General features: G+C 56.0%; 3 protein-coding genes across 4 annotated transcripts in view; 1 reads left to right on the top strand and 2 right to left on the bottom strand.

Moving 5' to 3' along the window:
- The window catches only part of MTHFSD (methenyltetrahydrofolate synthetase domain containing), a 427,514-nt gene that overhangs the window by 386,154 nt on the left and 14,897 nt on the right, over positions 1-26,463 (top strand). Inside the window, exons 3-4 of one of the 2 annotated variants that reach the window (XM_020282870.2) lie at positions 23,935-24,071; positions 25,590-26,273. In XM_020282870.2, the coding sequence (XP_020138459.2) occupies positions 26,258-26,273 (16 nt within the window). In that variant the 5' untranslated portion in view covers positions 23,935-24,071; positions 25,590-26,257. Of the gene's footprint in view, positions 1-23,934; positions 24,072-25,589; positions 26,274-26,332; positions 26,415-26,463 lie in introns of those variants that run through there. The other variant, XM_075995846.1, reaches the window with a different exon arrangement.
- On the bottom strand, positions 1,242-4,515 carry FOXL1 (forkhead box L1). Its single transcript, XM_012764678.3, has one exon. The coding sequence runs from the start codon at positions 4,188-4,190 to the stop codon at positions 3,153-3,155; it is 1,038 nt and encodes a 345-aa protein (XP_012620132.2). The 5' UTR covers positions 4,191-4,515; the 3' UTR covers positions 1,242-3,152.
- FOXC2 (forkhead box C2) lies at positions 12,947-15,761 on the bottom strand. The gene has a single exon (XM_012764677.2). It carries the CDS (start codon positions 15,279-15,281, stop codon positions 13,776-13,778), a length of 1,506 nt encoding a protein of 501 aa, XP_012620131.2. The 5' UTR covers positions 15,282-15,761; the 3' UTR covers positions 12,947-13,775.

Below are 26,463 nucleotides of genomic sequence, written 5' to 3'. Positions count from 1 at the left end.
CTGGTGAGTCTTCCAAGATTCTTTTATAAAGTCTTTGTTAGTTTCGCTATAATAACACACACAAAAAATAAGTTATCCCTGGTTCAAACTATACAGAAAAACAAAACTATCAGAGCTATATAGAAATCACATGAAAAACTGTATAGAAAAAAAAATCTTTCAAATAGTGTCAGTACTTGGGTTAACTTCAAAGGACTCAGCACTTGATCCGAGCAGAAAAGATAAATTTGTGAGCATTCCTGTGTGCAGAGCAAATGTATACACTCACACACACATACACATACATATCTGCACATTCAATGTGTACATGTATACACATACATACACGTAGATATATGTATACACACAGATTATATTATCATACATGTACCTGCCATAACACCCATTACAATCAGTGTACTCAGTGTGTGTGTGTGTGTGTGTGTATCAGGGCTTGAACCAAAGATCATTTGCAGAAATCAGAATCTGTTACCTTTGTTTCAATGAGAGCAAAGAACTCTACCTTCAGGTTGCATAAGAGTAGAATGATAAGCTTGCTGCCGGCTTATCCTAAATATAGCTGAGATTTTGTTTTAATTAAGAGTAAAACTATGTCTTGGTCTCGTTAAGCCAGTGATTGCATCCGGAACGTCAGAACAGCTATTTGAGTTACTAAGCCCCAAAGCCCCTCTTTTCTGTTCAGTAGGAAAGAGCACACGGGGAATCGTGGATCGCACAGAAAATGATCTCACTGTCTATTTCTCCCAGCTTTTCTAAACCAGACAAAAGCGGGGATTAGGTAGAAATGCTCTTCACGTGTATACAAACACGCAGAGCAGATGCTTACTCCTGCCTTTTGTCTGCGCCATCAAAATAATCTTCATACAATACTTTTTCTGAGTCGTAACTCTGAAACGGGATCCTTTTAGAACAGTAGTATTAAATTATTTGCCTCTTCAAAAAAGAGCCATCACACGTGACCAAAAACACACTCGATAGCGTAGCAACCACAACAAGGAAAAAGAAGAAATTAAAAACGTGCTCAGGACAGAGAACCGTAGAACCGCTCCCCCGCCCGTTTGGCGGCCGCCCCTCCGTCTGTGTTTACCCCTCAGAAGCCAGAGCTGCCCGAGACGCTGACACGGTCCCCAGATATAGTCCTGTCTCCTCTTTCCTCCGCCGCTGTTTGTGTATTTCCCCCACCCCCCACCCCACCTCCCCGTAACCCACTGAACCAGTCACTGAGAGGTTAATGAAAAGACAACTTTATTCACAGAGGCTGAGAGTTTGGGATAACAGAATATCCAATGACAGCCCTTCCACTATGTCTCCAGCTGATCGCACCAGGCCGGATAGCAACACAGGCACCCGCCAAAGTCCTTCCAGCCAAGGATTCTCTGCAGCTCACCGGAGGCTTCCTCCCGGCCTGGGTGGGGACCCGGCCGGGGCAACGTTCGTGGATCAGCAGCCCGCGGTTCCACGTGGCCGTGCAGATGCGTTTTCCGAAAGTCAGCCCTGTGCCCACCCAGGACTGAATTGTGACGCCTGTCTGGGGGAAGTGCTTCCCACACACTGGCCAGCTGGCCCCTTTGACATAACCTTTGTGATCGCTTTATACAAGTCCCGGAAACCGTTTTAAAAATTATTTTAAAGGCCCCCCTCCCAGCCTATCTCCAACAATGTTTTGCGCCTTGCTCACATCAGGTGAGATAGAAGTTACTGGGAGGTTCAGGAAACTGAGTTTCAGAGACCTCACGGTAACCCAAACAGAGCTACCCTAAGAGGTTGGGTGCGTTTCCCCTAAGTTCTGTGAAAGCCTCAATTTTCTTACCCTGGGCTTTGTTGCAGACCCTCCCGGAGACTTCTAGTTACCTCTTTAAGGTGTGTATTTAACTGCAGGCTCCAGGCCTGCCCGGAAGGCACAGGGAGGGCAAGGCAGGCTTCAGGCCAGGGGTTCCGGGGCTGGGAGACCCTGAGAGACCCCGCCCTCAAGCCTCACGTCCTTTGGGGTCCAGAGAAGCCCCCTGCAGCAGACACCAGGAGACCCCTCATTTGTCCCCTACATGTGCCCATGCCCCTCTCCAGCTGCTTCCTGTTGGTCAGCCTCACCTCGCTCTGCAGAGGTTAAATGTAGCCTTTCATGAGACCTGACTCTGGAAAATGTAGCAAAACCAAGCTTGATTCTTGAAAAGCCATGGGGAATCAAACCTCTGACACCTCTGAGGCATATTCTGTCCCCCCTCACACCCTTCCCCCTGGGCCTGTTCATGGAAATCTTTAGATCCCTTAGAAACAAAAGCAAAAAGATAGGAGCTCTGCTACTGTGGGTTACATGGGCTGTCTTGACTACTGAGCTAGCAGGACGCTACACCGTAGAGTGCACTTTCTTAATAGCAGTTGTTGATACAGACGTTTTCAAAGGGCAGTGTTTACAGGGGAAAAGAGTCAAGTATTTAGGCAAAGAGTGAAGCATGCTCCTTTTACTGTCCAGACAGAAATCGAGAGGAAATCTCTCTATCTCAAGCAAGTGTTATTGCTCTGGGTGGCTTCTCGACTTCCACCTTAACGTTGGTGTAAATCCTCACCAGGCCCCAAAAAACCTGAAAAGCAGAGGGGACCCCTGGCGCCCCATAACTGGGCTTGGGGGACAAGCCAGCTGTGAACGCCCACCACCCAGCTGGGCTCAAAGCCAAATCCTGGGCCACACAGCGACAGCGGGGGCTGGGACAGCCAGACTGGGGCTCCCAGGTTGGAAGGACCACACTGAGTCTGTATGTCCCGCCTGGGTTGTTTGCTGGGCCCGCGCGTACCCCGAGCGCACGGCACCTGCGGAGGGTAGCCACGATCACGCCACAGGACCGACACTAACGTCAAGGCATTCTCTTGCTCCCGCGGTAGGGCGTCTGTGATGCCCAAGTCCCCTCCGGACCCGGTTTTTTAAACCTCAGAAGCCGCTGCAGGTGCCGGGGAAGGTCCGCTTAGGAGGAGGCAGGCTAGCCAGCGCGCCCACCTGCGCGCGGGGGTGTGTAGCGCTCCCGGGGACCCACACGCCGCCCCAGGAAAAGAGCGTTTTAAAAGAACGTGCCTGCTTCCCCCGCCGTGGGAGCTGTGGCCGGTCGCTCGGAGGAGGCTCAGGCCGGGGCAGGGAAGAGAACCGCGCGCCACTGTTGGCTTTACTGGAAGCGGAGCACCGCGTCGGGGAGCTGCAGAGGGAAATAGGAGAGGAACGGGATCCCGAGCTGGTAAAAGCCGCCCTGGACGTGCGGGTCGAGCATCAGGGAAGCGTTGAAAGGCGGGCGGAGGCTGGAGGAGGCAGCCAGAAGGGAGGCGCCCAGGCAGCTGCCCGGCCCCGGCTTGGCGCCCCCGGGGACCTGGTCCCCTCCGGCGGGCTCCCGGCCCTGCCTTCCCGCCAGGATGCTGTCTATGCTGAAGCTCTTGGACTTGTCGGAGCTCTTCGGGGAGCCGCGGGAGGCGGGGCGCGGAGGGGACCCCGCGCCCTCCACCGTGCGCGCGGGCTGGCCCACCGCCCCCGCCGCTGCGCCCTGCACAGCGTCGCCCGCGTCCTCCTCTGGGGACGCAGGCCCGGGCCAGTGGAGGGGCGCGGGCGGAGAGGGGCCTTCCGGGAGGGGCGAGGGGCGCGCGGGCGCTCCCTCGCGGCGGGGCATCGCGGGGTCCGAGCCCCCTGCCCCGCTCCCCGCCTCCCGCTGCGCGTCCGCGCGGCTCTCGTGCGCCTCGGCGCGGGCCCGCTTGGCCTCCGGGGCCCCGGGGCAGGGCTTGGGCTTCCTCTTCCGGCGCCGGTAGTTGCCGTTCTCAAACATATCCAGGCAGCGCGGGTCCAGCGTCCAGTAGCTGCCCTTGCCCGGCCGCCCCTTCTCGCGGGGCACCTTGACGAAGCAGTCGTTGAGCGACAGGTTGTGGCGGATGCTGTTCTGCCAGCCCTGCCGGTTGTCGTGGTAGAAGGGGAAGCGGTCCATGATGAACTGGTAGATGCCGTTGAGGGTGACCCTCTGCTCGGGCGCGTCCTGGATGGCCATGGCGATGAGCGCGATGTAGCTGTAGGGCGGCTTCTGCGGGGGCTCGGCGCGGCCCGAGGCGGCCAGGGCGGCCGCGGGGGCGAAGGCCAGAGGCAGCCCGGGTCTCTCGGGGCCGTACAGATAGAGCATGGGCGAGGCGGCCAGGGCCGGCAGCCGCGGACTGAAGAGGTGGCTCATGGCGAGCGGGCGCCGGCGCTGCGCTCCTGGCGACCAGGCGGCTTAGGGACTGCGCCCTGCCCCGCAAGGGCCCTCCTGGGGAGCCGGCCGAGCCTCTGCCTCCAGCTCCGCCGCTCTCCCCTGCCGCTCCGTGCTCTGTCCCTTCTTCATGGCTTTAAAAATGTTAAATAATTGTTGTAAGTTTGCTATTATATGTTGACTTAGCGCTGGAAAATAAATTGTCTATGATAAACAGTCGTTGTGTTCTCAGCCCACCCACATTAATTAAAATTTCATTGCTGAAAAACTCCAAGCTTTTCCCTCCACGTGTCTTTCTGATACCAGCCAATCCGTTTCGGGGCTATTCCTTCATTTGTTTATAGAATTAGTCTGTTGATAAGTCCGCCCACCCAAGTTGAATCAAGCTGTGTTTATTTGGAAAAATTTCCGGGCACCCAATATATAAACGCACTGATCTGATGTTTGAAATATCACGTCCACCCCTTGACGCTGTAAGCACACACACTCAGCGAGGCAGGATGTGGACCGCGGTGGCTGGGAGCAGGCTCTGCCCGGCCAGGAAGGAGCGGTGGAGATGGGGGTGGGTGCCCAGGGCTGACTTTTACCGCTGTCCTGGGGGAGCCCTGTAACCCCAAGGCCTCCCACAAATGGTCTTTTCTTCTCCCAGGCTTAATAGGAGGTGCAGAGATGGCGTGGACTAGTAAAATGCTTCCTGAGGCCCTTGAAACCTTTTAGTTACACGTGGAGGTGTGTCTACCCTAGAGGTTTGGCTGACTGTGGGGGAGGGGACGCTGCCTGTAGAGACTCTTGGCGGACCCTGCAGGAGGCAGGCACTCTCTGGGGACCCAGTGCCCAAGGACCCTCACCTCCCACAGGGCTCACCAGGGATCAGAGGAACAGAAATGGCTCCAGGCGCCTTGCCTCTCTGGAAGGGAAGGCCTTGGGCACCCGGGAGGCGGGAGGCGGAGAGGGCCCCGGGGTACCTGGTCCACAGCTCCGTAGTAGGGGCAGGTCTCAAAATAAACCCGTTCAGAGAGTTTGGGGGGGAAACTAAGGTCTGTCTGGTGGGGCTAAGGTTGCAAGCCAGGAACACCATAAAAGGGGAGCTTGGCAGCTGGCAGGAGAGCTCGTATTTGTGAATGCGGGTCTTTTGCTTTATATTCTGGGCTTTCCTGTTTATATCAAGGAGGGGGGTTATAACAACTTTACAAGTGCACGCAGCTGGCCCGTGATTACATTAAGCATTTGGGAAGCTGCTCGCCCTCCCCCACGCCCCCACCCTGGGGTGTAAGCACCCCCACCCCCGTCTCATTTTACATTGAGCCACGTCATGGTCTGAATCAAAAATCCTGGATGATACAGATTCCCAAGGAGGCCTCCCCCCCCCTCCAGGCACAGGGGAAGGGTGGGGGTAGGGGGGCAGGACATGGAGCCTAACACTTCCTGTGTGTGACCGCCACTGAATATTTTTTAAGGAAAATAGAAAACACTTGGGATAACTGAATGAGAAGTTTCATTGAATCAATCCTGTGGCTATACCAAAGAGGGAGGGGTGAGTGCGGCAGGTGGGCGTGGAAAGGGCCCACCAAGGGTCTCCTGCCACGGACCTCCTGGAAGCCTGGGACAGACACTAAATGCCCACCGATTGGGGTGGAGGCAGTGTCAGCCACCACCACTGTGGCAGAGAGGTGACACCAGGTTGGGGACTGGTTGCGAGTGCTCAGGTAGCCTCCGAACACAGAAAAGAGGGGAGCACCCTCCACCAAAGTGGGGACCCCAGAGTTTCTCCTTGGGGAACCCCGACCCATGGAATAAACAGGCAGCAGGGGAGTGGATAAGTTTTAAATACCCAAAAGGAAGTCGCGATCAGGGTCGGGAAACCGGTTTGGGTGTAGGTACTGCCTGAGGGAGCGCCGGCCAGGCCCTGGGCACCTCCAGCCTCCCTCCCGGGGCGCTGCCTTTCCTCTGCCTAGGCCAAGAGTGCAGCCCAGCCCCCCGCGGCCCAGGTCCTGGGGGTGGCCCTCTAGCCCAGAGGGGGCGGGGCGCTGTCCTCTGCTGACCCCCTGCTCTCACCGTGGTCGCACCCCTTTCAACTCTGGGGTGAGAAAAGAACCCCAATGCCCCTGCCTTTGTTATCGGGGGGCCCCACAGTCGCTGGGGCCACCCAACCTCTCCAGACCAGCGAGCGCCCAGCAATTTCAAATTTGGATCCAACTCCTCCGTTTCCCGTTTCTGCGCGTGTGTCGAATGGACCCAGACGGAGAGATAAAGCGATGTCACCATGCAGGCCCCTCCCCCACCTGCGCGCCCCGCGGCCCCTCCTGGAGGTCCCCAGGCACCCGAAGTCCAGCACGCACATCCCTGCCTCTCCCGAAATGCGCGCTGTCCCGGCGCGTCCTCTAAACTCTAAGGCAAATCGGAGCTTGAATTCATGCAATAATAAACAGCGCCCAATTTGGTCATGGGCCGGACGCGGGCGGAGACAGGCGCGGCTGGTGGGCGGGACACAGATAGTAAAGAGAGAGAGAGGAAAAAAAAAAAAAATACCCGAGTCCTAGTCGCGGTTTGGAGGCGCAGACACACAGGCCGTGCGTTTGCAGAATTTTGCAAAATCTCCGGGAGGTTTCAGCTGTAGAACTCCGGTGTTGCGCACGGCCCGGAGAGAAATTCTGGGGTCCCAGGTGAAGAGCTTGTAACTGGAGCGCCGGAGGGGCTGCGGTCGGAGGGAACCGCGCCGGGGCGCACGCACTTCCATGTTTCCGGGGAGTGCAGGCACCAGCCCCTGGCGCCCCGGAGCGGATGCGCCCTCGTGCGGAGGCTCCGTGGGCTGAGGACGCAGCGGAGGCCCGGTGGGGGCGGCCGCGCCTGGGACACGGCTGGGCGGGGAGGGTGTCCCAGAGAGCCTGATGGGGACGCTGACAGTTCCCTGCAGGTTCATAAGCCTTCGGGTCCCAGAAAAACGCGTCGTCTCCGAAGTCAGTTGGTGAGAACCCATCTCCCAGCCCTGAGACCTCCGCCCTGCCGGGACGCTCCAGACGATGGTAGTGTTTCCGACTCGGGGCCCCCACAGAAGCTGGGTTCAGCGTGGGATGAGGGCAGACAGCCCCGTCCCCAGTCCAGGGACACTGCGCTCCTGGGGAGGCGGTGGGAGCCCAGGCACCAGGAGGGAAGGAGCGCCGAGAGGGTGAGACTAGAGCTCCTCCCAGGCCTCCCGCCCACCCCCATCCACCCTCCCCTGCTCCTCGGGAAGATAAAAACACACACCCATGTTAACCACATCTGTGTCACCTTTCCAGGTATCTGCACCATTTTTCCAGGCGTAAAGAGAGTTAACAAATGTCACATGTGTGAATAAGTATGTGTGGATATGATTCCACCATACGTGCTGTGGGGACACAGCGCTGAGCTCGGTCACCTCACTGACAACCTAAAAACATTAGTGACGGAGATGATAATTATAACTAAAGTTTATTGATTCATTCCACCCTCAGGGCGACCCTAAGAAATAGAAACTGTTGGCATTCCCATTTTGCAGACCAGAAAACCGAAAACCCAGCACATTAACTGGCTGCAGGTCTCCCTGCAGAGCAAGTGTGTCCAAAGACAGAAGAACAATGGCATTGTGACAGCGACCACGCCCCAAAACTCAGGGCCCTGCGGGAGGGAGTTCTCGTTCAGGCTCACAGCACCTGTGAAAGGCATGGGTGTCGCCCATTTTACAGATGACAAAGCCGAGGCCGGGCACAGAACACCCCAAGACCACAAAGGTAGTAAGCAGCAGAACAGGGATCAGAACTCACATGGCAGTGCTCAAAGTCAGAGTGTCTGCAGCGGAGGACGGCAGAGGGGCCCTCCAGAGAGGACAGGCGTGCTGTCCCTGGAGGCGGAAGATTTCCGGAGCTGGGGAGCAGGGTCCTCCGCTGCTTTTCTCGGAGGGAAGTGCGCCTGAGTGTCCCGGACACGAAGGGACCGGCCACCCGGCCCAGCCAATTAAGTGGGACCCAGAGAGCAGGGCAGGATTTTCCAAATGGCTTCTGTAAAGCCCACCTTGTTCTCAGAAATGACTGAAAGGCTCTAAACTGGGCAGTTGGGGCACACGCACGTCCCTGCCCAAAGCATGGCCCATATGCCAGTTAACTGAGACCAAAGGATCCTTTCTCTTCTCCAGATAAGTCCTAAGAGCTGACAACGAGCAGTGAGCCCTTACCACGGAGAGAGGGCCACGGAAGCACTGTGCCAACCTGTGTTAGGTTCCCGAGTCCTCGGGATGACCCTGGTCAATGATCCTGTCATTTTTTGCAGTTGAAAAACCAGCCCAGAGAGCTTAGAGTAAGTAACCTGGCTGAGGCCGCGTGAACCCTCAGTTGGCCTGTTTGGAAGGGCCCGAGTTGGTGCGTACAGATTCCACCTTAGACAGACCTCACTGGGGAGGTGGCTGCAAAACAACGGGAGGCAGAGCGGGAGCTTGGGCCAGAGGCTGCTGGGCAGAGCCCACAGGGTGCAAGCCTGGGTGGGCACACACTGAGAGCACAAAGCTGCACCCCCGGACATGGGCGAGGGGGAAGCCTCCCAGCTCCATCCACTAAAGCACCCCGGGCTGCCAGTGCCCTTGTCTACTGCACCCCTTCCCTGCATTTAAGCTTGTCACACACTCAGCCCCAGGATCAAGTCCCCACAAGCCTGACGCTTGGAAAAACCCAGCACTCTGGGCTGGGCACAGTGGCTCATGCCTGTGGTCCCAGCTACTCCAGAGGCGGAGGTGGGAGGATCCCTTGAGCCCAGGAGTTCGAGGTTGCTGAGGTTGCTGTGAGCTGTGATCGCACCACTGCACGCCAGCCTGGGCGACGCTGTCTCAAAACAACAAAAACAAAAACAACCCCGGCACTCTGCTTTCACTGCGCAGGAACGTTGAACAAGTAAAGCACAAGTTGAAGGTAAGTGGCCTCTTCCCAGACCCCGGTGGCTGTCCCCGACAGCGGCTGCCAGCCTTCCAAACTCCCCTGAAATGTTCCACCGCCTTCCCTACATGCCTATGTCAAAAAGCAAACATTTCAAACGCCTGGTGGAGCTGAGGCCATGCAAGAAGGAGGAGGCAGGGAATGCTTCTCGAAGTTTGGGAAAGCATTTCAAGTATGTGGAGCAAGAAGGCACTCACTCACCGGGAGGCAGAAGGGAGGGACCTCTGGGTGCTCTGACCAGCCTGTCCCACTCACCTGGAACGGGGGCACTGGACCCTAGAACGCCAGGCCAGCCGCTCCTAGCCTAGCGGGACCTAAAGCATAAAACCTCAGGTCTGTAACGACCCACCTTCCCGGCACCGTGACAGGCAGGCAGGAGTGCACAGTCTGGCCCATGCGGAGGTGCCAGCCAGGCTCAGCCCCCAGCACCTTCCCCAGGAACGTGGCTGTGCCCATTCATCACGGGGTGTCTTTTTCTCACTGTCTCTCTCCCCACCCAGCCCAGGTTCTCCATCAGCCAACCTTGCCCATCACCCCCTCTCCTGGATTTGGGGGTGGGATAAGGCGTGAGGCGGCAATCCCAAGCCAGCAGGGCCGCTCCCAGGGGTGAACTGGCAGCTCCGCTCTCTGGACTCTGAGCGAAAGCCCCAGCCCCTCCCAGCCCCAGGCAGCGACCCCCGGGCAGCCGTGGGGTAAAGGGAGGAGATGGTCCCCGGAAGATTTATGAGCCAAGCGCCCAGGTTCCCAGGACCCTTCCTTTTCTCCTCCCGCTAACTCCTGACCTGGCTCCTTGGTGGCAGCAGAGGGCAGCGGCACAGGGCAGGGCTCACTGCAGGAGCCCTGGCTGTGCCCAGACAAGAAGTGCAGGAGACCCTGGTCACCTGGTCATCTTGTAGGTAAAAGGACTGAGGCCAAGACGGGAAGGTGGCTTGTGCACGCAGCGAGAGGTGGCCTCCTCTGTTCCTGGCCCAGTGCTGAAGCAATTCCTGGATGCAAGTCACAGCAGGATTTGCATCTGCAGGGACAGGCCACCTGATCCAGGGCAGCGAGGACCGCATGGCCACGGACCCAGGCCTGTTCTCGGAGAGGCCTGGGCATGGCGGGTCACTGGCAGTCCCTCTTCCTGACAGCTGCGGCTTGGGGCTTAGCCCTGGCGTCCCACAAGAAGCCGGATCACAGGGGCTAGTCCAGCTGCATGCAGCCTCTCTGGGGCTGGGGACGTGAGGGGCGCTCAGAGGCCGTGGGGTCTCCCCATGTGGCCCTCATCTGCCAAACCTGGACTCACATGAGGGTCATAGTCCACCCAGCCAAAGCCAGCTGGGGACGCAGGGCTAACTCTGTGGGAGACAGCCTGTCACGGTGTTCCGGTTACTTTCGTTTTATTTGCAGTGTCTGCGATCTGCCCATCCATAGCTTCTTACTGAGTCGGGAAAAACACGGTCGTTGGACAGGTCTCCTGCAAACTGCCTGTCTGTGGATGCAGACAGCCCCCCAACCCCAAGTCCCAGTGGCCTGTGTGTGGCAGGCCACTCCGGCCCTTCCACCCCCAAAGTCCTTTCCCGTTTCCCGAAGGGCCCAGGGCTTCCCTAGGACCAAATGGCAAAGGAAGGGGCAGCAGATAAGTAGATGGAGCACTGCCAGGCCCCTGCCCAGGCATGCTTTTTGGGTGCTGGGCAGCAGACTTGCACACCTTGACTGACAAGAGGCACAACTGTCCCTCGGGCCATTTAGCTCTGTGTCGCTCACAGCATCCAGCTGTGCTATCTTCCCACTCTGCTGCCCTGAAGCCCCCAGGCCTGAGGTCTACACCGGCTGCAGCTGCAGGAGGCCATGGTGAGCAGAGCTCTGAGCCAGCTCGCAGCACATGGCCAGGCTCCCTGCACCTACCCCAGTCCCCGTGGCCTCGGACTGAGTGTCTCCCAAAGTGCCCAGACCTGGCACAGCCCAGGAGACTGGCTCTCTGCCCCTCCAGAGGCCTGGATAAATCCCCCAATACAACTCCCCAGCTGTTCACATTCCCAGGGGAATAGAAAGAACCCCCCCTCCCAGCCCCCACCCCACCCTGTGGCCCTCACAAGGGGTAGGAAGAACCTTCTGGAGCCACCCACCCCCACACTGCAGGGACTCCTTTAAGAAGCCCATCCCAAAGACCAAAAGCCCAGCGTGGTCTCATGAACAGTCCCGGGAGGGGTCTCCCACCCTCACCGGCCCACCTTTCTCACTCCTCTAGTCCGATGTGTGCCCCTGGCCTTGTCATTAATTGGGCATCAAGGGCTCTAAATCTTACGATGAAGGCAGCTGAATGCAGGGACACCTCTGTGAAACATCTGGGGAAGGAGAAAGCCAGCTTGCTTGGGGTCCAGCGCACGCTACTCTCTTCCTGGGGCAACTAGCACGAAGAGCAGAAGCAAAATGAAACCAGAGTAGCAGAAGGGGGCAAGGAGCCCAGGCCACATTACCCTACCTGGTAGAGAGGGTCTCTCTCCCCCACCCACCTCCTTAGTTTTCCTCCTCCTAAAGCCGCCTGGCCTGGGCCCCACTGAGGGCCGAGCACCCAGGCACCCCGGCTCCCACTTGTTGTAAAAAGGAACAAACCACAGCCCTTAAATCCTAACTACGGGCCACCTCTAGGGCCACAGCTTGAAAGAATCTGCGTTGCACATATGGGGAAAATTATTATGCTTCGAATTTCCCCTAATTCTATTTCAACACAGCATAGAGATAAAAACGCTACGCTTAAAACAACAACAAAAACAACAACACCCAGGTTCGGTGCTACTGCATTAAGCAAAATCACCTTTGGCAAAATCGTCATCCCCTGAAATGTTTTTTCAAAGAACTTCACCCTTGGCGAAATACAGCTCACCTGCTGGGATGGGGATTGGCGGAGCTCTGGTCCCAAAATTCACACGGAGAGGCCAGCAGGGGAATGGTAGGTTTCAGCCAGTGAAACAGACCATAAAGCCTTTCTCCCGGCCACATGTCACAGCCACATAGCTATGTTGCTACTAAAAATTTAAAACACGAGAGATACCAAAATTGAAAAATAATATCTCTATGATGTCACATCTTGAAAATGCTAATACATCGAGGGCTATGGAAGCGCTGTACATTAGTACTGAGGGGCAAATGAGGTTTTAAATTTTTTTCGCAGCAATGAGGGTAAAGATTTAGAAATCACAGTGAGAAGCAAAGCAGTCTGAAACTCCCCTACGATCCGGCCACAGGAAGGGATAAACATTAGATGCTGGAGAATCAATGACCCTCAGACCTTCACCAGCCCAGTTCAAATTTTCTGGAAAACCATTGCAGTGGGTGAGGAAGTCCGCATTTTAGGAAATCGAGGGGAGGCAGCACTCACCGTGGGTTGTCAGTTAGCAAATGGGAACCCTTTATCCTTCCTTTCTTCTCTCCTAAATTGGGGACAGCTGGACGCTGAGATGGAGTGGCACTGTTTGTTTTACAACTGGCGTGTTTTCCTGCATTTAACAAAATGCATTACAACAAGCTCACCACCCCTCAGGCAGCTCAGTCCAACCAGGCTGGTTTCTCAGAATTGCCTCCAAGAAAAAAAAAAAAAAATCCCAGGGTGGGATTCTTTAATTAATCATAAAGCGTTTTTCAGTCACTAAACAAGACAATAGGTGACTGCTCCCATTTTCTTGTAATCCTCTTTACATATCTACACGAATACCCACCTGCGTAACAACAAAAATAATCAGAACAGGTAGGCTTGCAAACACACCTTGTTTTTAAAAACTGCAAGAACACAAACACTGTCCGAACTTTGGGCAGAAAAACAACATGGGTTTATTTTAAGGTAAGTACAACAATTAAGACCACATAAGACAAACACAGATGAAGTTAAAATTTTTGGTGTTTTGTTTTTTTTAAAGGAATACTCATGGTGGAATCTACTATACAAAACCATCGCACTTTATCAATATAAAAGTATCAGATACTTGATTTCTTTATCCATCAGCAAAAAAAAAATAAATTATTTTCTTGTTTTGTTAAAGATCTACAACTGGGAAAAAGAATTATAGCTCATCATGGTACAGGAAACAAAACCCACATAGGTTTCTTGAATTCAATTTGGCAGTTAGAAATGGTTGGGCAAGATGAAAAAAATTATCCAGTGAACTCAACTTTAAATATTATATTAATGGCTCTTAACATCAACAACGACAACAAAAAATAGCCTGATTACAGATCCACACATTTGTACAGCACGGTTAGAGAAATTTAAAATTACACACAGCACATACGTTATCTATAGAGACCCCCATACACCTGTGGCGCTCTCTACAGAAAGTCATTAGTGGGTCGCTACGGGATTTGGTCCATAACTTAATCTTTGGACCCCCAGGTGGAGCCGAGCACAGCCATGCTGGTAGGGGGGAGAGGGATTTTAAAATCGGCATTCACTGCGGCGGATAGAGTTACCTGCACGCCTCGCAGACCGCCGAGGCCGGCGCGCCCGCGCTCTCCGCTGCCGCCGGGTCTGCGCGGAAGCCGGTGGGCCTGTTTTGTGTCTTTCTCCGTCTCTGCGGCGTTAACTGTCCGAGCGGGCCGGGGCTGGGAGCGAAGCGGAGCGGGCCGGGGCAGGCGCGGCCGCGGGGGCAGGTCAGTATTTGGTGCAGTCGTAGGAGTAGGGGCCCCCGTGGCGGTACAGCGACGGCGTGGACCGGTAGGGCAGCTGGCAGCTCGCGTTGCCGCTCACCTGGGACTCCCCGAGCGCCGAGTTCTCAAGGCCCAGCCGGTGGGAGTTGAACATCTCCCGGACGTTGGGGAAAGTCTGCTGCTGGGCCGCGAACGTGTGGCCAGGGAGGTGGTTCAGGTCCCCGCTGTGGTTCAGATACCAGGAGGCCGCCTGCGCAGCGGCGGCCGCGGGCTGCGGGGCCGGCTGGGGCTGCGGAGCCGGCGCGGGCGGCGGCGCCTGCGGGTGGTGGTGGCCGTGGTGCTGGTGGTGGTGGCCCGCGGCGGCGAGCGCGCCCTCCTGGCCGGCGGCGAGGTTGAGGGCGCTCAGGGGCGACGTGGGGCCGCTCGGGTGGTCCGAGAGGGCCTCGTCCAGGGCGGGCGGGACGCACATGTGCGCCGGCCGCTCGGCCCCGGTGTACAGGCTCATGGCGCGCATGCTGCACTGGTAGCCCCCCGCGGCCCCGGCCTCCAGGCCCTGCGCGCACGGCTGGCCGTAGGCGGCGGGCGGCGCGGCGGCGTAGGGCAGCGCCAGCGGCTGCACCACCAGGCCCGCGCGCCCGGCCGCCGGGCTCAGCTCGCCGCCCGGCGGCGACGTTCGCAGAGTCATGATGTTCTCCACGCTGAAGCCGGGCAGCCCGTTGGGCGCGGCGGCGTGGTGCTCGGGCAGCGAGCCGTCGGGGGACGCGGCGGGCGTGGAGGCCGCGCTGCGCGGGCTGCCCTGCAGTGCGCTCTCGGGGCTCAGCGTCTCCACCTTGGTGATGACCGGCAGCGCCGGCGACGCCGCCTCGCTCTTGATGACCACTTTCTTCTCGGCCTCCTTGGGGGCGTCCGCCAGCGGGGGGCCGGCCGGGGCGCCCTTGGACGCCGCGGGGGGCGGCTCCTTGAGGTGGGCGCGCTCCTCCTTCTCCTTGGGCACGTCCTTCTTTTTGAAGCGTCGCCGGCGCCGCAGGAAGCTGCCGTTCTCGAACATGTTGTAGGAGTCCGGGTCCAGCGTCCAGTAGCTGCCCTTGCCGGGCTTCTTGTCGTCGCGGGGCACCTTGACGAAGCACTCGTTGAGCGACAGGTTGTGGCGAATGCTGTTCTGCCAGCCCTGCTTGTTCTCCCGGTAGAAGGGGAAGCGGTCCATGATGAACTGGTAGATGCCGTTCAGGGTGATCTTCTTCTCGGGCGCGTTCTGGATGGCCATGGTGATGAGCGCGATGTAGCTGTAGGGCGGCTTCACCAGGTCCTTGGGCGCCGCGGGCTGGTGGTGGTGGTAGGGCGCGTAGGAGCGGCCCATGCCCGCGCCGTACTGCTCCGGGTGGCCGGAGTAGACGCCCATGGGGCTGGCCATGCCGCCGTAGCTGCCCGCCGCCCGGTAGTAATTCTGCTCGCTCAAGTAGGGCACCACTCCCAGGGCGTTGGGGTCGGACACGGAGTAGCGCGCCTGCATGCTGCGTCTGCGACGGCTCGCCTCCGCCTGCGCGCACGGGCTGCGGCCGGGGAGCGAGGAAGGCCCGGGAGCGAGAGCGACAGCGAGCAGTGGAGAGAGGAAGGGACCGGCGGGGGCGGCCCGGGCTCCGGGAAGCTCGGGGCGAGGTGGAGGAGGCGCCGGCGCTCGGGCCGAGAAGGGGCGCTCGCTTTCAGCGGACCGGGCGGATCAGCATCCTGGAGGGCGCGCCCGGGAGGCGAGCGCGGCGCCGGCCCCTGCTCGCTGCTGGCGCTGTGGACCCGGCGGGTGGCAGCCGGGCCGGGCGGCCGGGACCGAGCCGAGGCGCCGCGGGCCCAGTGGACCGAGGCGGGACCCCCAGTCCGCGCGAGGACGCGGGAAGGCGGCTCTCCAAGCCCCCCAGCAAACCGGCAGCGCCGAGGGTCGACGAGCCGGGGTCCAGAGTGGCTGCGCCGCCGAGCCCGGAAAAAGAGGCCGAGTCCCTTTTAGGGATTGGGAAAAGTTTCAAAAGTCTTCTTGCTGAAAGCGAGTTTTTACTTTCCTCGGGCCACGCCCCCTCCCGGAACTGCGGACCAATCGCCCAGCAGCTCAGGGGAGTTGGCACCAATCAGGGCGAGGAGCGCCGGAATCCGTCGGCTCTAAGACCCAGGCGCGCAGCACCGGGCTTTTCTGCAGCTCAGCCTGAAGTTGAAAAGACTTAAAAAAAATAAAAAAAAAAGAGTTAGAGCTTATTAAGATTTATTTTATTATCACATTTTGGTTAATGGGCCCACATATTCAGAACAAAAAATAACGACGTTCCTTTGCAAAAAAAAAAAAATTGGCTTGAAACATAGAGTAGAATTGATGAATGCAGTCAAATATCTCCCCCAAAGACCTTGCAAGTAGCAGCAATCCTGGGACAGACACCTTCATTAATGAGCGATGAAGCGAATAATTAGGGTTCCTAATTATGGGGGCCCAGGTGTCATGGATTCAGAGCAGACGTGCCCGCCGGATTGGACCGGCCAGGGCCTCGCCGGGCGTCGTTCTCATTTAATCAAATGACCGTGGCCAGCGAGTTCCAGGCTCGGGGGCGTCAAGAAGAACCTACAAAGGTTTTAGAGGCAAACGGTAGACACTGAACCCCCCTCGCCCGCGCCCGAGGAGCCAGGCCCTCGTCTATAGGGCAAGGGCTGAGCGCAAAGGTAGCAATGTCTTGAGAATTTATTCCTCCAAATTCGCCACGAATTCGGTCCATCGTCCCCGTCACCACGAGCAGTTTTGTGGGGTTTGGGGAAGACTGTTCAACCCCCCTGCTCATTTCCCCTTCCCTCTCGCGCGTAGACACTCGCAGCCCACCCACTCCAGCTTCCTTCTCCGCGATATAAATTCCCCTTTGACTCGCCGACTCCCGCGCTCCCCAAAGAACCGAACAAAGCAGCGACCCACCGGGCCCGGGCAGAGCCCGAGCTCCTCGGCCCGGCGGGAAGAAACCCGAGCCTGCTTTGCGCGGGGGCTTTGGCCGAAGCCGCGCGCAATTCTCGGGGCGCACGGCGGGCTTGGAGCGCGGAGGCTTCCCAGGCCGGCGCCCGCGCCAGCGCCGACCCCAGGGCGCAGTCCCCACCTCCCGCTCCTGCCAAAGCCCCCTCGGGCATCCTCCAAGTCGAGTTTCTGTATTTTAGCCTTTTTTGTTCTGTTGGATTTTGGTAAGGCGAGTTGGGGCTGGGGCTCCGTGGGGGGACCGGGTAGGCGACTGCAAACGGATAAAGACCCCTGGGGATTACAGTATCCGAGAGACTGGCCTGGAGCGACTCGGAGGTCCTAGTCCTTCAAAGCTCCCTCCTTCCCTCGAGGAATCCCGGACAGTTTGTTTATTTGTGGACTGATTATTTATTCCTTCAACACCTGCAAAAATCAGACCTCCTTCCACCCACGTCCCCTGAAGCGGTGGGACACCCCTCGAGCTGGGCAGAATTTTGGAAGTTGTTCATCCGGTTAGGTAGGGGAGAGGACTTCAGATAAAACACTATTTCTATGTCTCGTTCCCTTGTCCCTTCTCAGCCCTCCCATCGGCGTTTAGCGGATTCCCAGCTGAAGGGCGTCCGAGGCTCCACTCGCAGCTCTCAGCTTCGTGGAGGAGGTGAATAGAAGACGCTGGGAACGTCCCACTTATTTCCAATAAAAGAACAAAAGGAAATATTCATGTGCACTATCTTTGTCTCCTGACGAATTCAAAATCAAAGGGAAATCACAAAACGGTTTCCTATTACCTCGAATATTATCCTTCTAAAACACTGTATTTTTCTTTTTACGAATTCTCTGAGCACTTTCTCTAACTTGATCCTTTCCCCCTTCCTTGTTTTTGAAACAAAGTGAAATGAAGCCGCTCAGTTCTCAACTCATAGGTAAATGGTTTGAGCCAGTCTCCCCAACCCTAAACTCCCACTATGACTTTATTATTTTTAATACCTCTACTAGTTTCACATCCATCCTTTTTTTAAAAAAAAAAAAATAAGAACTCCAGCAGAAAAGTGCCTTTCTCCCTGTGTGCATGACAGGCACGCTGAGGCGTTCTTGCAATTTTACTGGAAGTGCAAGGTATTGATCAAGAAACACTCCTCAGTCTGTGGGCTTCCTGGAGAAATATTATTTACTCTGCTTTTTACCAGGGGTGTGTGGGGTGTGTGTGTGTGTGTGTGTGTGTGTGTGTGCTTAAATAGCTTTGTCATAGCATAGGGCAAAACCTAAAATAGCTAAAAACTATGAAAAACAAATGAGAAAATGTCAGTTTCTGCCTGCGTTTGTATTTGCAAGGGTGTGCAGCTTTAAACCAATGTCATCTGAAGAAAAAAAAAAACCAATTGAGCACCAAGTATATTAACCAACGCTCCCCCCTCAAAAAAAAAAATTGGAGGGAAGAAATCCTTATAGTCAAGACAGAAGAGGTGAGAGACGTTTTCCTTTGCCCCTGGAATTGAGTTTCTTCTCCACTCAGTAGCACTCCGGGGGAGATGCCTGCTCGGGTTATTAAAACACCTGAACTTTGCAAAAAAAAAAAAAATCCTATTTCCCAGTTTTTCTGTGATCCGCCAGGTATCTTGGATGGGGGGGGGGCTGCCGTTTTCTTGCAGATGTCCCCGCTTCCTGGCCTTATCGTCAGGGGGCTGCAAGCGGAGTCGGGCTCCAGACGGCCCCCGCGTTCTTGGGGTGATGAGCCATGCTGAAGGCAGGGGACGCCGGGGGCGCCGTCCAGCCCCGCGTCGCGGGTCCCCGGCGCGGCCCCACCTGCAGGCGGCTCGGAGGACTCCGCGGGCGTTGGCGCCATCTTGCGGCCAGCCTGGGAACTGCGGCCAAGGCCCGGCCCGGCCAGGCCAACCTGGCTGCAGGGCAGGTGCTGACACCTCACGGACGCGCCTGCGCACTGCACGGTCCGGAGCTGAGCCTTCCGAACCGAGCCAGAGCAGCTTTGCACCGTGCCCGGAACATGGTCTGCTGGGAGACAAAAATGCCTTTGAAATGGCTCTGGGAGCGAGAAATCTTCTCTAAGGAAATTCGCTGAGGTTTGCAGCAAATAAAACCTGCGCCTCTTAGGTGGCTAGAAGTCTGGATTTATTTTTTCAAATTGCCTCGTCTCTGCCTTCGGCTGAGGCTGTCTTTCTGCCCCAGGTGTGGTGTGCGTTTGGGGCAGTTGGTCAGAGAGATTTTTGCACTGGACCCAGGTTTGAGTCATGCATTAGCAAGAGGAAGGCTTGCTAAGGCTTTAGCCCAATCTGCAGCCCCTTCCGTTTTTTGTTTTTTGAGACAGAGTTTCACTCTGTTGCCTGGGCTAGAGTGCCATGGTGTCAGCCTAGCTCACAGCAACCTCAAACTCCTGGGCTCAAAGGATCCTCCTGCCTCAGCCTCCTGAGTAGCTGGGACTACAGACATCCGCCACCACCATGCCTGGCTAATTTTTTTCCTATATATTTTTAGTTGGCCAATTAATTTCTTTCTATTTTTAGTAGAGATGAGGGTCTCGCTCTTGCTCAGGCTGGTTTCAAACTCCTGACCTTGAGCCATCCTCCCGCCTCTGCCTCCCAGAGTGCTAGGGTTCAAGCCATGAGCCACCGAGCCCGGCCCGCTTCTGCTTTTGAGGCACAACAGAGATCCCACTCAAAGAGAGGGCAGGTGAAAGGCATTTTGTTTCTCCTCCATTTTCAATTCATTCACCCCAACATCCTTTGAACACTTCTCTCAGGAGGTGGCCCCGGCGTTCGGGGAGGGGACCAGACCCCAGAGCAGTGCCAGGCGTTCAAAGCTACTTGAGAACCCCGTGAGCCTTGGCTCACACAAAGTCAATGCCGCTTCTTAAAAATCCCTTGCGATCCAGCTTCTAGAAACTACCTTTTGTGGGATGAGACGTGTGTCCCTGATGAAAACTGTCCAGGCTCATTTTGCCCGGTGTGTCTTTTCCAAGGTGGCACCGCTTGCAAATGGTGGACCCAGGGAGGACAGAAAGCAGGCGGGTGGGTGAGGACTGTTCTTGGTTAAAAGCAGCTCAGCAACTAAATGCGACACCTGATCCTACATGGAAGAAATTCTAAAAGCTAATAAAGGGCAAGGTTGAGGCTACTTGGGGGAATTGGCATCTGGGGTGTGTATCAGATAATAATCTTGTATGGAAAGGAAGACTCTTGAGTGTTATAATTCTGCATGGTCAAGTAAGAACACGTCCTTATTTACAGAAGGTACGTGTCAAAGCGTTTAGGGCTGATGTTCCACATCTCTGCAAGCCTTAAAAGATTCAGCCAAAATCTGGGGCGGGCAGAGGGGAGAAGGAGGTGGGACGTGGTGCAAACCTAATGCAATGAGAACGGGACTTAGGGATATGTGGGTGTCGGTTGCACTGTTCTTGCCATGTTTTTGTAAGTTTGAAATTTTTCAAAGTAAAAAATGGGAGGAAGATCCATTTGTGACTCTGAAAAATTTAAAAGGGATGTAACACAAAGCAAAAGTCTTTCCGTGAAAGGAACTGCACAATATTTAATGAGTGCCCAACTTGGCCCAGTAACCCCCTCTCCTCTTCTGGAAGTTTCTGAAAAACCACCATCAACAGCTATGGAGTTTATCACAGTAACTTGTGGTTACCAAAAAAAAAAAAAAAAAAATGGTGATTCTCTAAGGAGTTTATCTGTCTCATGATTCAGGCATTTCCACTAGTAACACAACCAAAGATGCCAGGCATTCAATACAGCACTGTGAATGTTTCCAAAACATAATATTAAAGATAAGCATGCATTGCTTCATAAAGAGCTACGTGTTACATGCTTCTCTATGCTGCTGGTCTCATGCATGTCCCAAATAGCTTCCCTGTATCTGTGTCACCAGGATTGGCTGACATGCATGTCAGTTAGTTTAGGCTGATTTGTGCTTGGTAACGAACACCTGGAGTTTCCGTGACTGCCTCCTGAGCCAGCCCTCGGTTGGGGGGGGGGGGGACTCTGCTCATCAGAGTCACTCAGGAGCCCAGGTTTGCAAAGACCACCTGTCCTCAGAGGGTTCCCCGTCATCTTGGCAGGGGGAAGAGGAGGAGATCCGGCCCTGGGAATGAGGTCGTGCATCCTGGAAGTGCCACATCCGCCTCCGGTCACAACTCATAGGCCAGAGCTGGTCACGGGTCCCCCACACACACACCCAGGGGATGGGAAGTTCAGTCCTTCCAGTGCCCAGGCCGGCGGGCAGCCTGGCCTCATGTCCTTCATACGTGTCCTGCCTTTCCAGGTGGCGGTGCCTATGTGCTGTGCCAGGCACTGTGACATCTTACCTCATCCCCTTTAGGGCTAGGTACTTTTTTTTTTTTTTTTATTTAGACAGAATCTCACTCTGTTGCCTGGGCTAGAGTGCCGTGGCATCAGCCTAGCTCACAGCAACCTCCGACTCCTGGGCTCAAGCGATCCTCCTGCCTCAGCCTCCCGAGTAGCTGGGACTACAGGCACACGCCACCATGCCCGGCTAATTTTTTCTATATATGTTTAGTTGGCCAATTAATTTCTTTCTATTTATAGTAGAGATGGGGTCTCGCTCTTGCTCAGGCTGGTTTGGAACTCCTGACTTGAGCAGTCCTCCCGCCTCGGCCTCCCAGAGTGCTAGGATGACAGGCGTGAGCCGCTGCTTCCGGCCTGGGGTAGGTACTATTACTACTGTCATTTTACAGATGAGGAAACTGAGGTTTCGAGATCGTAAATAACTAACCCAAGTCTTGCAGCTTACCAAGTGATGGAACTGGAATCTCTTAACCCGTTGCTTTGCTGCCTCTCCGGGATTAAGGGTTAGGGCCTTGGAAACTAGTGACTTAAAAACTTAAAGCAGAAACTTGTACATAAATAAAAACAGCCCCCATGGAAACTTCGTAACTACACAGACACATTCGACAGTGTCTGTGCGAAGTCATGACTTCTGGCCACACGAGGTTCAATGTGTGTGAGGTTTTAGGTTTTTATGTCATTAACTTGAGACCCCGTGATGAACCCCCACAGGGTGGGTAAGAGCCCGCAGGAAGCGGACTGCTCCCTGGGCGGCCACACGGGACTCTGACGTGCGGAGAAGGGAAGGGAGAGACAGAGGCGAGGGGGTTTGATGGCCATTGAACGTGCAGCCTGTGGATGGTGTCCTGGGCCAGGCTCGAGACTGATGGGCTGGGGGCAGCTTCAGGCAGCCTCAGAGTGACCACTGGGTCTCGTGCTGGGGGCTCACAGTGGCCGTGACTGAGTCAGGTCCCCGTGGGATGCGGGAAGGACTGAACAAGCCAAGAGCACAGAGCAGCCCCCCGCCACCCAGGGCGAGGAGTCCAGCACTGGCACGGGGCCGCTCTTCACCTTTAAGAGTCCGTGAAAACCCCCAGCTGTGCCCAGTGTGCCCACAGTTTCCGATGGCAGCCCCGCCTGGACCCCGGTCGGGGCCTCTGCACCTGCCACGCCCCTTGCCGGACCCCTGGTTCCCAGTCCTCTGCCCCCGGCCACCCACCTAGCTCCCCCAGCCCTCCCCGGAAGTTCCATTCTCTCTGTTGGAGGCGCTGACCACCCTGCTTGGTGCAGTCTTGCTTGTTGTCTACCCCGCCCTCCATCCGGGAAGGCAGGCGGGGACCTGGTCTGCCCCGCGTCCTGCTGCTCTTCTCGGCACAGCCTCCATGCCCCTACTTGAGACTTGAACGCACAGATGTCACTTGGGGGCTTCAGAGACACCCCTGCCTCCCACTGCCATGACCACGCGTCTTATCTCCCACGTGGTGATTGCAACCCCAGAATTCGGTTCGAACATTTCCCGGCACGCATGTTAGGCAGGTGCTGCATACGGAAGAGCGGAAAGAGTCATCACTCCCGGGCTTCCATGCCGGGGCAGGCGCCCAGGCAACGACAGGCGGAAACTTTTATCTCAGGCAGACACGCGTGGAGCCCCCGCCGGGCTCCAGGTGCTGTTCTAAGCATCGAGAGGCGGATGCCAGTCTGGCGCTATCCCCACTCTATAAATGAAGAGCATGGCACAGAGACGTCTACTCACTCACCCAGGCCCACACAGCCGGCCAGCGGCACTCCTGGGCTCAACGCCACACCGCAGGCCTGGCCCTGCCACACAGCTGCCATGCAGGGGGGAGGGCTGCGCGGAGCAAGACAGGCTGGTTCAGACGGGGGGGGGGGGGGGGGGGGGCAGAGCAGCCACCTACGCTGCTTCTGGGAAAAGCTGGCAACCAAGCCGGGCCTCGAAACCTGGGTCAGAAAAACTTTTTTTATTATTTTTATTTTTGTTTTTGGGTCAGAAAAACTTTACACGCAAATGTCCTTCTTTCTCCTTGAAGCTTCGGGTTGCCAGACTTAGCAAATAAAAGTCAAGGTGCCCACACACTGCGTGAGACATGCTTATACTGAAAGAAATATTGTTATCTGAAATTCAGATTTAACTGGGAAACCTGTATTGAATCTATCAAATGTGAATTTCGTGGGGAGGGAACGTTATTCAAACACCTCTTTAATTATTAGCTTCCAAAGCAACCTTCCATTTATTATTAGCTGCAACCTTAAATAACTACCTATTATTAAAGTTCACCATAAAAGGGGTCATAAAAGAGAATGTTTTTACCTTTCTCTGTATTGCGTGGTTTCAGATACGGGAGACATCCACGGGTCGCTCACAGCGTGAAATATAGAAGGAATGACCCTGATTGTTAGCGTCATACACTATAAATACGTGGCTAAAAACCCCACAGGACAGAAGCCCTCCACCCCAACAGGGCGATTTCCTGCTACACCCTCCACCACTCACAGAGACCATTAGCTCAACTTCATTTCTTCTGGCAGTCACCGCGTGTCTCAGAAAGGGGCGGGGGCTTTGCTGCTATTTCTCTTCTGGGCACCTAGAGTTCTGAGCCCCTGGCCTCCTGCTCTGTATTTAAAGATGGTAATGAGTTTACTTTGCAGAAATTGGCCGCTTCCCATGTGCCAGGGGCATGTTCTAAAACATGACCCAAGTCATTCCCGGTTATCTTTATTGTGTAACCATCATGCGCTGGGCACGGTGCATCCTAAATTAGCTTTCCCGTCCACCTGACGATTTCAGGGCACTGTGCCGGACGACCGCCCCTCCCTTCAACGCCCAACTTCCAATACAGACCTTCTTTTAATTATTATTATTTCTTCTGCAGGTTTCCTTTCTTTTTGCCTCGAAGTCACGCATCTTTACTTTCCATCACTCCTTCCATGCCCTTCACCGCGCCTGCTGCCCCACCACTGTGTTAGAGCAGTCTGTCAAAGACCAACCTTCCCTTTGGCTACTCGACAGGTCAGTTTGGGGTAGCAATTTGTTTTTAGTAGACTAGGTTTAATGGACTGTATTTTCTCAGCAGTTTAGGTCAACAGCAAAATTGAGTGGAAGGCACAGAGATTTCCCACATCCCCCCAGCCCCGGACGGGCAGGGCCTGCCCCGATACCAACACCCCCTACCAGAGGGTACTTTGGTTACAGTCTATGAATCTTCCTGGACACATCATTATCACCTGGAGTCCACAGTTTACATCAGGGTTTATTTTGGGTGGGGTAGAATTTTTTTTTAAACGCAGACATTGTGGGGGTGCAGGGTGGAGGAGGGCACTTCTGGGATGGAAACGACAGGAGCCAAACCTGCAAGGAGATGGGTGGAATCACATCCAGAGGCGGGAGGGAGGCAGCTCGAGGAGACACGGGGCTGATGTGGAAGCCAGTGTCCAGCAAGGGCTCGGCAGCCCAGCTGAGACGCCTGTGCCTGGCTAGTCGGAGGCAGTGAGAAGTCAGCGAGTCACCGCAGGTGGATATGCAGGTGGGGCGCAGGTGGACGAAGGGCAGGAAAGAGAAGGAGCAGAGAAGGGGGAAGGAGGAGGAAGTGGAGGCGTGTTTGCCTCTGAGTGCTGTTGTGGGAATTACATTTAGATATGACGTCTAACACACCAAGCTCAAACACCCAAACCTTATTTGCTGTGTCTATATCTGTAAAGTGGGTTTTAAATGCTTTTGTCTATCTCAGAAGTTTGTTGCCGGAATTTTATGAAGGATTGGAAATATCATTTTGAAAGGTTCCGTGTTTTCCCGAAAATAAGACAGGGTCTTATATTTATTTTTCCTCAAGAAGACACCCTAGGGCTTATTTTCAGGGGATGTTATTTTCCCCTCAAAGCCTCAGCTTGCAGCACGAACAGGATGGCAGGGACCTGACAGGGGGAGCCGACCTTGTTGGTGGGGCTGCCCGCACCTTTCTGGTCACCTCTGGGATAGCAGCTGTCATGACAGGCCAGATGAAATGCACGGGTTGTGCAGATACACTGCGTAGTCATGTCCATCACTAGGTCTTATTTTCAGGGTAGGGCTTATATTGTGCAAATGTTTAGAAATCCTGCTAGGGCTTATTTTATGAGTAGGTCTTATTTTGGGGGAAACACGGTAGCAACCACTTTTTGAGTGCTTATGACGTGCTAGGCACATTGCTAAGGCAGGCATCCTCAAACTACAGCCCACGGACCACATGCCGCCCGCCTAGGACATTTATCCGGCCTGCTGGGTGTTTTTGCCACAGCTGCCTGTCCTGCTTAGCAGCCAACTCGTCCCAGGCCCACAGTGGGCACTCTCCAACGGTCAGAGGGACAGTGAACTGGCCCCTGTTTAAAAAGTTTGAGGACCTCTGGCTAAGGGTATGCATGGACTCATCAGAGAGTGGTTTCTAGTGGCTTGGTCCCCCCTACCCATTTCTATGTGTGTTGGGGAGAGGGGGGGTGTGCTCTTCTTAATGCGTGAAAGCTGCACAGCAGAGCTATCTCGTTTACTCTCCAGCTGGCCAGGAGCCGGGGAGGGCCCGGACTCAGATGTCTGAGCAGCCTGGTCCCCCCAGTCGTCCGCTGGCCCTTAGATCGGCATAAAGGAGTGGTGTAGACGAGCAGACGCAGGCTGCCACGTCCTTTCCTTCTCGCGGAGATCCAGAGGTCAAGGTAAGAGTCTAACGGGTGTTTCTCCAAGGGTGGCCTCGGACCGCGGAGGAGTCACCCAGGGCCTATGCTGGCCCCCGCACGCCATCTACTGGACTCCCTAAGAAGTGCGGGGCTGCGTGGCCGCACACCCAGGTGTGAGCACCTGAGAGTCTGCCGACAGGATCTCGCTCTGGGGGAGCCATCAAGGCCAGCTGCCTGGAGGAGTCGGCCCCTCGGGACTGGAAGAGGAGGTGGGGTGTGTGTGAATCAGACGGGGGCTCTGAGAGGCCAAGAACTGGTTCGCGAGGGCTTGGCAAAACTCCTTGCTCAACGCACAGGCGAAAGGCCCGGGAGCCGCTCTACCTTACCCAACGCGGGTCCCTTCGGCCTGGCCGCCATACTGCATGCGCATGCGCACCCCGGGCCGTTAGCTCGCGCCTCCGCGCCCCACCCCCAGTGCGCAGGCGCGCGGCGGGTGACGTCACTCAGCGCCAGACTCCGCCGCGGGAGGCGTCGCACAGTGACCGTGTAGCCATGGAGCCGAGGGCGGGTAAGGGGCGCGGCTGGGCTGTGGGGCTAGCGGAGGCGGCGGGGAGGGGACCTTGGGGACCCCAGGGCTGGCGGGTGGATTGGAGGGGCCTGTGCGGGGCTCGGACTCGGATTCCCGATAAGGACGCCAGGAAGAATAAAGGTAACGGGCAGAAGAGCCAGGAGGGCCACCTGCTGACACATGGCGGGTC

The sequence above is a fragment of the Microcebus murinus genome, chromosome 20, assembly GCF_040939455.1.
Source record: "Microcebus murinus isolate Inina chromosome 20, M.murinus_Inina_mat1.0, whole genome shotgun sequence".
Taxonomy (NCBI): domain Eukaryota; kingdom Metazoa; phylum Chordata; class Mammalia; order Primates; family Cheirogaleidae; genus Microcebus; species Microcebus murinus.
The sequence above is the reverse complement of the archived record's forward strand: the minus strand, read 5'-3'. Positions and strand labels throughout refer to the sequence as shown.

What these genes read in the sequence shown, in the direction of transcription:
- FOXC2 (XM_012764677.2), bottom strand. Translation starts at nt 15,281, where the DNA reads ATGCAGGCGCGCTACTCCGTGTCCGACCCCAACGCCCTGGGAGTGGTG.
- FOXL1 (XM_012764678.3), bottom strand. Translation starts at nt 4,190, where the DNA reads ATGAGCCACCTCTTCAGTCCGCGGCTGCCGGCCCTGGCCGCCTCGCCC.